Source organism: Excalfactoria chinensis, chromosome Z (genome assembly GCF_039878825.1).
Source record: "Excalfactoria chinensis isolate bCotChi1 chromosome Z, bCotChi1.hap2, whole genome shotgun sequence".
In the NCBI taxonomy this organism is placed as follows: Eukaryota; Metazoa; Chordata; class Aves; order Galliformes; family Phasianidae; genus Excalfactoria; species Excalfactoria chinensis.
Window position 1 is genome coordinate 50969824 of NC_092857.1, and position 11462 is coordinate 50981285.

Sequence of the window (11462 nt, forward strand, 5' to 3'; positions counted from 1 at the left end):
TAAACCACATAAGATCTTAAATACATTTTCATTATTGATCATATGTACCTGTGTGTCAAGTGTTTTTCCCCTCCTCAGTGGCCCACTTTCATGAATAGGTCTGAAGAGTAGTTGTCTTGCATTGTGATGGCAGGTTCTAAAAGGATAAATATGAATGTATGTACTGATCTAACTTATGTGCTTCTCAGGTGTTTGAAGAAACTGGGTTTGACATAAAAGATTATATCTGTAAAGAAGAATACATTGAGCTGCGAATTAATGACCAGCTAGCACGGCTGTACATCATTCCAGGAGTTCCCAAGAACACAAAGTTCAATCCCAAAACTAGAAGGGAAATTCGGGTATGTGTTAATATGTTTAGTTCTGCAGGTACCTTGTGGTGGAATTTCATTTTTAAAATTCACAATCTGTAAAATAATAAACCTTCCATACCTGGTGGATACTTCAAATACTAGTAGAAAATAGTTTTGTCACTGTAGTCTTGCCTACTTGCTGCAACTCTAATGCCAAGTTTGATTCTTGACAATCTCTTAACGTCTTTATTTGTCATGAAGTACATGCAGTCAAACTGGGATTCTTAGCTTCTTTCTTAAGTAGTGTATATGTTAAACATTCCATTTTATTCTAACTTGTGGCTGTATATATAACTATATATTCCTCTGAGGGTGTAATTATTAATTGATATACAAAACCGTATGTATTGAAAGGGAAAGCTATGCCTTGTCTTTTCTCTGTCGTTGTTAATATTGTCCAGACTTAGAGAATAATGCATTTTAAGAAGGTGGTGGGGAAGGGAAAACAACATCAGGAACTATTTTTGATGATCTGTGCAGGCTTTTGAATGATATTGGGAAGAGGAGACACAAAGACTCGGGTAGTAGACTTGTTGGATGTTTTGTTCCTGTTGGTAATGCTCACCATCTTTGATGATTTAATATCTTTTTTGTATTATAACTTACTTTGAAACAGCTATCACCATATTTTCATGAAGATGGTACTGCTGCACAGGGCATCATTCTAAATAGGAAGAGGAACTAATAATTGACAGCACAGGATTCTCTTGTTATTTCTTGCACTAGAGATCTGTTTTTCTGAAGCGATTCAACACTGAACTTTAGTAATACCACTTTAGTTGAGTGTAAAAGAGGATGAATAGCAAGGTTCTTTTCAATGAAGAGTAAATACCCCTCACGCTATCTTTTCTTCATACCCACACAGGCGGTTGTTGCTCTGTATAGTTATTATAATAATAGGTTTTTGTCTTCCTTGTGAAGTATATTCTTCATTTGATCTGATTTAGCCACGCATACCATTTTGCAGCCAAGTTCTTTCATGGAAAAGTTTGTATATATTCTATGCATATTCAGAATTCCTGATATTTCCCACTCATTGCAAAATGTAAAATGTAGAGTTTTAATTGTTAAAACTACAATGTAAAAATTCTATTGTGAATTTATCCTTGTTTTTTATATATATATTTTTATTTTTATTCTATAACAAAATTTGAAACATATTCAGCAAAGAAAATATTCCCTTGTTTTTGATATATATATATATATATATACACACACACACACACGTATATACATACATACATACATATATACATATATATATATATATATAGCCTGTGTGGGACTAGTTTAATGGCATTTTAAATAAAAGCAGCAAGATTATTAGTGGCTTTGAAAATTATTTAAATCCTCTCCTACTTTATGACATTCGGTGTACACTGGGTTTTTTGTTTGCTTGTTTTTGTGAAATGCTTATTTAGGATTTAGTTGCTGGATAATACATTTCATGTTTATGCATGTCTTCTGAGAATGAGATATACAGTCCGTTATTCCACAGTTACAGTGGATCAGTCAATTCAATCATTAGATAATGTTTTGTGGAAAGTGCTATTGCAATCTGTTGAAATCTTTCTTTCTAATATTTTTGATTAGGAATACGTTCTGGTTTAAGCTGTCAGGTGGCTCAGCACCACACAGTCATTTGCTCACTCTTCCCCCTCTTCCCAGTGGGATGGGAGAGAGAATCAAAAGGGAAAAACAAACATAGTAGAACTTGTCAGCTGAGAGAAAACTATTTACTAAGATAAAAGGGTGATAATTATGACAAAAATATACATATATATGCATCACATATCTGATACATATGATTCATGAAATATATATTAATCATATATAAATATATGTGTGAGTATATATAACCAGTGATGCACAAGCAATTGCTTACCACCCCCAACTGATGCCCATCTAGCCCTCCTAGCAGCACAAGAGAGCCAGAAGAACTCTCACCCTCTTCAAAACTCCTTCTGCATGATGTCATATGATATAGAATATCCCTTGGCCAGTTCAAGTCAGCTGTCCTAATTCACTTTCTCCCAGCCCTTTAGGCCTTTTGCTGTGTGAATGGCTTGGTTCCATACTGCACTTCTTAGCAGACTATAGACATAGGTCTGTTAGCAACATTGTGTTTCTCTTAGAACAAAAACAAAGCATAGTACCAGACACTCTGAAGAAAATAATTCCATCCCAGATGAAACTAAGAATAATATGTTTGATACACACTTGTAACATTCTCTGAGGCTATGGTGGTGGGTATTTTGATTTTTTTTTTCTTGTTTTTCTAGAACATTGAGTGGTTTTCCATCGATAAATTACCATGCCACAGAAATGACATGACCCCCAAGTCCAAGCTAGGTTTGGCACCTAACAAATTTTTTATGGCCATTCCTTTTATCAGGTATGTTCAAGATGAGGTAAATGCTAGGTCAGTGCCTTTTGAAAAACTTTCATTTCTTTAGATTTGTTTTAGTAAGCAGATCTTTTTGAACTTCTGCTTGCTTACAGGCCACTGAGGGAATGGATTTCCCGAAGGAATGGAGGAGATTCCTCAGATAGTGACAGATTTTCACCTACAGGGAGCACACCCTCTAAGCCCAACTTGGAAAAAGCTAGGTAAGAACCAGGTCAGTTTAACATCCCTGTATCCTTCTGTAAAATGTTGGTCATACAAATCTGATTGTCCTTTCTTTGTGGAATCTATGTCAGCAATACACTGTGCTAATTAAAAATAAATAATAATAAAGGTTCTATCTCAGATGCCTGTAAACAGGATTCAAAGTTAATAGTTGTTGTCATCTCATGCATTTTAGTAAATTCTGAAGTATTCCAAGAAATTAGGCAACTCCTTGAGTCCTGTTTGTAGGAATAAGAAAAAAACAAAACAACAAAAAAAGCCATGAAAACAAACAAACAGATGAGAAAATATAAAACCAAAGAAGACTCTTTAAAGACAAAGTAGTGTAACATCACATGTAGGTAACTAGATAAAGCCTATGTGAATCAGAAGTGAGGGAACAAGGGCCACTGGTTTCTCATTCAACTAGGATAAAAGTGGTAGAGCAAACTTTCAAAACCCGGACTCACAAAAATAAGGTTTCAGTAATGTGGGTGAGGTCAGCAACACAGTGTTTTAGGAATGATAATGTGGGCTTAGCTTGCTGCTGATGTGGAAATTGGTTTTCCTATCTGTAGCCAAAACAAAGTTGGATGAGTGAAGTGATTGGTATTACATTTTCCACATTAGGTTACTTAAGCTTGTCTTCCAGGTTGTTATCAAAAGCAGAAAAATCATTATATTTCTGTTTTGCAGCAAATAGATTTATTGTAAACTCTTGTTGTCATGTGCTAGATCCAGACTTCGTAGTGGTCAACAGCTGCTCACAGATGGCTCTTCAGGAGAGCAGTCGACAAAGCAAAAGCAGCAACAAAAGCCATGTAGTCATCCTGAGACGTCTGAAGCGTTAAAAACAAAGGTAGGCTGTTCCTTAGTTGAACGTGTGCATCTGGACTTAATTCAAATAGGTGCATTTTTTCATGAGTATTCATCCCTGGAACTAAAATACTGAATTTTATGAACATAACATGCAAAATAAAAACGTATTAAAAATCAAAAAAACACAAAAAAAGCAACAGTAAGAAAACAAACAAAAATGTAGATTTAGTTTATTTGCTTGGTACTGATGTTAGAGGTGATGGGTGGTAGTTGTGTTTCTTCATATATAGGAGGTAATTACTTTTCACCATTGTGGTGTCTTTCACAATTTTGAAATGCTTAGGGTATCACTGGTTGTAGTTGTGCAAGGGACTAAATAGCTGATGACTTGAGTTTATGTTTGGATAATTTTAGTGTACTTCGGTTTATGAAAAGTCATGTTAAATATTTTGGGGCTATTTGGAGGAGAGTAGGAAGTGTCAGTAATGTCTTATGCTGCCATTTAAACTCTTTTCTTGACTACCTTTTGGACATAATAGCAGAATCAAAGTTCGAAGGGCAACGGCAGAAAGCAGAATCAAGACACTCCTGTCCAAAAGAAGAGAAATGGAGCCCACAGTCAACAAGCTAAGCAAAACCATGCCGTGGTAAGAAAAATTTAGTGGTTATCTTGTAAACAGTAATGCTTAGTACATGTCCAGGCAGGTCTTCTCCCAGACTGTCCTGACCCAAGTGCAATACCCTGCCTATGAACTTCTTTAATCTCACTGGGGTCATATGGGCCCCCTACCAACCCTGTCCAGGTCCTTCTAGACAGCATCCCTTTGCTTTTGCTGAATTAACTACACCACTCATCTTGATGTTGTCAGCAAACTTGCTGAGGGTACACTCAAACCCACTGTCTGTGTTATTTATGAAGATGTTAAAGAGCTTTGGTTTGTAGGAATAAGACATTTCCTACCTAATGAGCATATATATCTGCACATAATGAGTTCTTCCTTTGAACTTTGTATTTTGGAAGCCAAGCTTATTTTAGCTGTTGAAAAAATCAGCCATTTTAGTAGACAATCCTTCTGTAGCTTTCCTAGTTTCAGTGTGTTGTAATTTCTTAAATGCTTATGTTTTACCCATTGTTGCACAAACAAATTTTGATACACAATGATTAGATGCAAAGTGTGAATGAATACATCTATTATTTTCCTCCTCAATAGCAAAAATGTTGACATACAGACTTGTCTTGCATACCATTGTCTCATATAATTTTTAATTAAATTGCAGTATGACTTTGTTACCTTTTGCATGCAGTAGTAACTAACCATACTTATCCCCAGAATTTTGATGGCTAGGAGAGCAAGACACTGAGATAGCTGCTGTATATAGAACCATAGAATCATGAGGTTGGAAAGGACCTACAAGATCATCTAGTCCAACCATCCTCCTATTACCATAGCTACAACAAGCCACTAAACCATATCTTGTAGCTTCTCATCCAGATGCCTCTTGAACACTGCCAGAGACAGCGACTCCACCACCTCTCTGGGCAGCTATTCCAGTGCCTGACCACTCACTGAGAGAAGAAGTTTTTCCTTATGTCTAATCTAAAACTCATCTGGTACAACTCATGGCCATTTCCTTTGGTCCTGTTTGTTGCCTGGGAGAAGAGGCCAAACCCCTCCTCATCACAGCCTCCTTTAGGAAGTTGCAGAGTGCAATGAGGTTTCCCCTGAGCCTCCTCTTCTCCAGGCTAAACAGACCGAGCTCCCTCAGCTGCTCCTCATCAGATTTGTGCTCCAGAACCCCCACCAGTTTTGTTGCCCTTCTGTGGGCAGGTTCCAGGGCCTCGATGTCTGTCTTACAGGGCGTTCAAGGCCAAATGGGATAGAGTCAAGGGTGGCCTGAGCTGGTGGGGGGCAGCCCTGCCCATGTCAGGGGGGTGAAACTGGATGGGCTTTAAGGTCCTTACCAATCTAAGCCATACTATGAAGATTGCAGTGTTTCTGAAAGATTTATGGAGCTGGTGTTAATAAGGTAACATCACAGAATTTATCCTGTGTTGTAAGTAACACAACTCACAGAGAAAGCATATCAAAGCAAAAATGACAAGTATGTTTCTTAACTGACATTTAAACTATGCTCCCAAGAAATACAATGCTGTGATTTCTTAATTGTATTGTGTTTTTGTTCTCTTAAACCAGAAATGTGAAAAAAAGCTTAATCCAAAAAAACTTCAAGATAACTTTGAAACGGGTAAGTACTTTTGGTATTTCCATCCAAAGTTATAGATTCGCAGCTGTGATTCAGTTGATGAAGTTGTGAAAGATGACCCTTGAGATCATAGTGTCCGAACACCAGAAGTCCACTACTAATCCGTGTCCCTAAGCCTATGGTCACCGATCTTCAGGGATAAATACCTCTGGGGGATTCATGCATTGAAGTCATGCACTGAAGGCTGAAGTCACCCTACTTACTGTGCCTGGGGTTCTTGTCTTGTTTGCCCGTCTACCAAGTGTTATTTTCTAAGGAAGTCCAAGTTAACCAAATGAGAAACATTTGGTTATATTTCTCATTTGGTTAACTTAATGTGGCAAAATATATTGGTTTTGCAGTTCTCCTCAATTGTGAAAATTGTTAGGTTACATCCTTTTGGTGGGTGAAAGGTACCTAAAAACTGGTTTACAAAAATAACGTTTCAGCTAACAGAATGCTGGTGATTAAGCAGGAGTTGGTTCACGGCTTTCTGTCTTGCTAGTAATAAGCTGTAGCTAATAACTGGGATACTCTGGAGTGTTTATGCAGCTTTTTATTTCCTGACTTTTAAGATTTGTTCTAGCTGTTAGATTTGTAAGGATTTTTGGTCATATAGGGAGATAAGTCAGACAATGTTTTTTTCCATTTTTATTAATTGAATATAATTTCAGGTATGGCTTTGTATTGTCAACAATTTTCTTACTGATGACGAGGTATTTAGAACTGATTTCATGCTTTTTTTCTTTAAGCAGATGCAGCATATGAGATCTGCTGTTCTGGTGAAGATCCGCCACAGGAACATGTGGAGGGGCACTCTGTGACATGCAATGGCAATTACAAATTTGCTTTCTCATCTAGAGCTTTCTTGAGTTTCAAGTTTGACCACAATGCGATAATGAAATGTTTTGACCTCTGACAGCGAATCTGTTACGAACAAAGTTCAGGCTTGCCTGTTGCAATTGAGGGGGTTCCTTATCTAGCCTTACTCTTTCTCAGGAGTTTTTTAATTACTGTTGCTGAATTTTTGTTGTCGTTCATTTGTTTTTAAATGCAATGCAGGGACTGACTGGTGGTTTGGAAGGGTTGTTCTCTTTGCAGTATCAGAGTGGCATAGTCAAGTGTTGCACTTTAAATGCAGTATAGCCTTTGTCCACAGAAGTACCTTTCCAATCCTCAGTTTACTTGTTCCTAGCCGTGCGTTAGAGGGCATTCTTTTTCCTCATTTTTTTTTAACTTGTGTTTTTTTCAGATTGTCACTGACATTGACTTTTTTTTATTGTACTGCTGGAGTACACCAGCTTGTTAGACTTCTAACTGCTCTGATGTAAATTATTGGACTTGGTAGTCATTATTTTATAGTGCATTGCAATATTACGGCAGCGGCAACTAAGCTGGTTCTCAGAGGACTCCTCTGTCTGCCCTGGTAACGTTGAAACTGAAAGTTGCACATTTCAAACCTTGCCTCAGCCTATTATCCTTTCTTTTTCCCGATTGCTTGCCCGCTGTATCTTCCCTCCTTCACACTGAAAATAAACTTCTGTTGGCTGGCAATCAGTAGTACATGGGTCAAATTATAGCAATTTGACTTCTCAGGTACCTATTCTGCCACTGTTTCTATATGCAGAATAGGTAGAACTTAGCCATTCAGAGTGTCTAATTTCAACTCTTACCCAGCTGGGAACAGCACATAAAAAGAAGTTAAGAAGTTCTGTGTTATCTCAGTTGTAGCTGCTTTCATAAAAGAAAAGCTCGAACTTGCTTGTGGGAAGTTTCTTGTGTAGAATTTATATTGAATGTAAATAAGCCTCTACATCTTGCCAGGAAGAAAGAAGGTGCATGGATAATAGAATCATCGTGTAACACTAAATGACTTAATCAGGCTTGCAGTAACTATTCTAAGGATGTCCAGTATTGTATTCTGTGCTGTTGTCGTCAGTTCTTTCCTTTAGTCTATGCTCTGTATATGTATATATATACATATATATAGTAGTATTGAATTGCACTTGCAGTTAGCATTTTAACGATGTAGCCTCAGTCATTTTCAGCTACAACACTTTCTTAGTAAAAATATCAAATATACAAAAAAAAAAACAAACAAAAGCAGTAACAGTTGAGGGGATGAACTGTTAAGTGTTAAACCGCATTAGTGATTCCTATTAGCGATCTGAACACAAGCTTCGCAGCTGAGAGAAACACACTGAACATATTTGATACAGCAGCTTGTGTTGTCCATATTGTCCCAGATTTAAAAATGGACTTCTATCTAAAATTAAGATGTGTGATTAGTAACTTTCGCACTGAATGAACAAGGCCCTCCTCTCTCATTCAGAGTGTATGCTCATGCACTGAGTCTTTATGCAACTCATGTGGCATCCAAAAACACAATCCTCATCTTCCTTTATCTACCCTGCTTCATTTATTACCTAGTGTTTTTCCTCAGATATAGCTTGGGAATCTGGCTTGATTTACCTGCCTGATGCCAGGCGGTTTGGGACTCTAATGCTCTAACAAACATTTCTGGTGACAGGAATCGTAGATTTTTCTATCAGTTAGTAGGAGAAACAGACTACAGCATTTCTTCCTTCTGGAGGACAAGACTCCTGAGGGCCTTGTTTTCAAGACCAAATCGTGAAATAACTCAATCTAGCTTTGTCTCACCTTGTTAAAAAAAAAATAAAAAAATAAAAAAAAAAAATCCAAAGGCTGTTAAAACCCTTAAATTGATAAATACAGTAAGTTAAAAGGTGGGGATAATGCTGGAGGAGATTACTCAGCTTCAGGTAAAAGTAATCCTTAGTTATGTCTCTAGTGCAAGTAGTTGATTTCCCAGCAAAAGTGCCTTTACTCATGGTGAGGCAGAAGTTTGTGTTCGTACCTGGAGGCTGCTGCTGCCTGTGGGGTTAGCAAGAGACTCTGCGAGGGCATGATTCAGTATCAGGCTGCGGAAATCTCTGAAGTGTAGGTTGATATTTAAGAAGTTTTATTTCATGTAGTGCTCTGTGAAATAAGGGGAATGTTGATGAAACCATGAACTTGGAACTTCTGTCACAGACAGAGGAAGTCTTTAAAACGAAGCGTGTCCCATGAGTAAGAGTTGCTGGGTGCTTTCTCTTCACTGGATCATTTTTTTGTTCCTAGTGAAAGCCTGGCTCGGTGTAAGAGAGACTGATCGCTTCATTAAGTGGCCCAAAGTGGGGCTTATACACGTTAATGATTTTAGTAAATCTAGCCTTAATGTGAGTTGCAAATAAATGTGATAAATATGCAATAACTTTTACTTCTTTGTATAAGGGTACTGTTCCTTGTAGTAGTATTGCTTTCTGCTTCCTAAGTAAGGTTGCTAAAACAACGTGAGTGTGGTGGCATGTGACCTATTGTATGGTTTCCATCATGCCCTGCACTGTGAGCATTTTGGATTGTTTACTGTTAGTTCATGTTCTTATTTCACCATCATTTTATAGATAAATATATTTTCTTTAGGATGAGGGTGACGGAGCACTGGAACAGGCTGCCCAGGGGGGTTGTGGAGTCTCCTTCTCTGGAGATATTCAAGACCCGCCTGGACGCCTACCTGTGCGACCTGGTGTAGGGAACCTGCTTTGGCAGGGGGGTTGGACTCGGTGATCTCTAGAGGTCCCTTCCAACCCCTACCATTCTGTGTGATTCTGTGATATTCACGAGTTTAGAAGTATACAGTTTACATTCTTTTCTGTAAAACAGTGAAGAAATAACAAGTGAGAGATTTTTAATTCAGTTTTTATTTTTGGGAGCTAGACACAGGGAAACTAATTACTGCATGTAAGACTTAAGAGGTGATGTCAGGATGCTTGTTAAAACGAGCCAGAGCGTTCCCCTGGAAGGGGTCGTTCAGAGTATGAGTGGTCACTCCGTGTTCTTGAAATTGAAGAAGGTATGGAACGTCCAAGTTTTAGCACACAAACAACAGATGTTTGGGTACCAGGAATCTAGTACTGCTTTGCTGTTTCTAGTGCTGTATGAACTGTCTGTCTTGGTGGAGTTTTATGGCATCTGTCCACCATGCAGAATGCCTTGAAGATCGACTGAAGAGTGATCTGCCGAATTAAATTCAGGATGTTATGTGCTGTTGCATTAACTCCAGCTCCTTGATGTACATGCATGCTTCTGAAAATACCTGTGTCTTGCCTAGTTTGAAGTCAGGATAATGGTGGTATTGAGAAAAGGGGATATAGCTTTATTTACTGCACAATCAAAGCTTTTTATTTTTTTTTTTTCGTTTTTACACAATTTAATTTTAGACCAAACCTGCGTGAGTAGTTTGTAATAACTGTGGGCCTTGTTCTTTTACCAGGCTTCTCTGCTGTGCTCCAACCTTCCAGATCTAGTTTAGTGAATTGAGAACAATGCTGATTGTGTTTTTTCTTCACCTACTTGTGGCTGTTGTTTCCGTAACAGTTACTTTTATAAACAAGGCAGACCTTGGCTCTGGCTGTTCTAATAGACTTGCTCTCAGATTGAGCATTTTCTTCCAACTCTTTGCGTCGATTGATTTGCAGGTACAGCAGCACTCATACCATTCTAGTGTGATGAGCAAGAGTCTGCATTAGGAGTCCAAGCTGTAATGTCCTGTGGTACAGATGGCACTGCTACTCCTTAGGTGACTGGCTTCCCAGCTGTAGGGAAGACAGTTAATTCTCAACTACTTTATTAGTTTTTTTTCTGAATGAAATTCCACACAGAAGGTTTTTTTGGAGACGGATAAAATCATGTGCCTTCATCTTCTGAATTAGGGAGTTACATTCTGAGGACTGGTACAATAGCCTCTCTTGTTGATTTAAAAGCAGATTATTAACAGAAAACTGAGCTTGCACTATAACTGTTGAACCTGGTGCTCACATGCAACTTCATACAAATTTCAGTTTGCTTTTGTTATTAAAATATTTCAGCTTTTGAAGCAAACAAAATATGTGGTAAATTTCTACAAACTGAAGGTGCTTTTACAGTAAATTAGGCTTGGAAATGTCACTACTCTTGCATAGCAGAGTTTTGTTCTAACGGTGTGTTTATAGTTATAGTCTAGCTCAGGAATGAAAGAAGTAGGTGAAGTTCAAGTATCGGCACTGTTCTTAATACTGTACATATGCACTGAAAGATGCAGTAGGATTTGTGCTGTGTGTGCATTTAACTGTTTCAAGTAGGTTATGAACTTACAAGCAAGAAGACGTAGCAATTACATTGGCCATGATCAAGATCGTGCAAGATAAAATCTCTTGGATTAGTAGGAGTAGGTTAAAATCTAATGCTTGGGTTCTAACCTGTCTTTTCATTGTAAGTGTTAGGTTAAACTAGACCAACTTACAGATTCCACTTCACTGGAACACTGACCTTTAGGTAGTTCTCAGCTGTGGAATACTTCTGGGAAGAAGATGTGTCTTCAGTTCATCTTTCAATAC

The 11462-nt window shown here is 37.9% G+C and overlaps 1 protein-coding gene across 4 annotated transcripts in view; it reads left to right on the forward strand.

Moving 5' to 3' along the window:
- The window catches only part of DCP2 (decapping mRNA 2), a 31678-nt gene extending 22984 nt beyond the window's left edge, over positions 1–8694 (forward strand). The window contains exons 5-11 of one of the 4 annotated variants that reach the window (XM_072360532.1): positions 189–341; positions 2636–2748; positions 2856–2963; positions 3700–3823; positions 4323–4430; positions 5979–6030; positions 6783–8694. In XM_072360532.1, the coding sequence (XP_072216633.1) occupies positions 189–341; positions 2636–2748; positions 2856–2963; positions 3700–3823; positions 4323–4430; positions 5979–6030; positions 6783–6946 (822 nt within the window). In that variant the 3' untranslated portion in view covers positions 6947–8694. Of the gene's footprint in view, positions 1–188; positions 342–2635; positions 2749–2855; positions 2964–3699; positions 3824–4322; positions 4431–5978; positions 6031–6779 lie in introns of all 4 variants that reach the window. The other 3 variants (XM_072360534.1, XM_072360530.1, XM_072360533.1) reach the window with 3 other exon arrangements.
- Positions 8695–11462: the final 2768 nt, after the last annotated feature.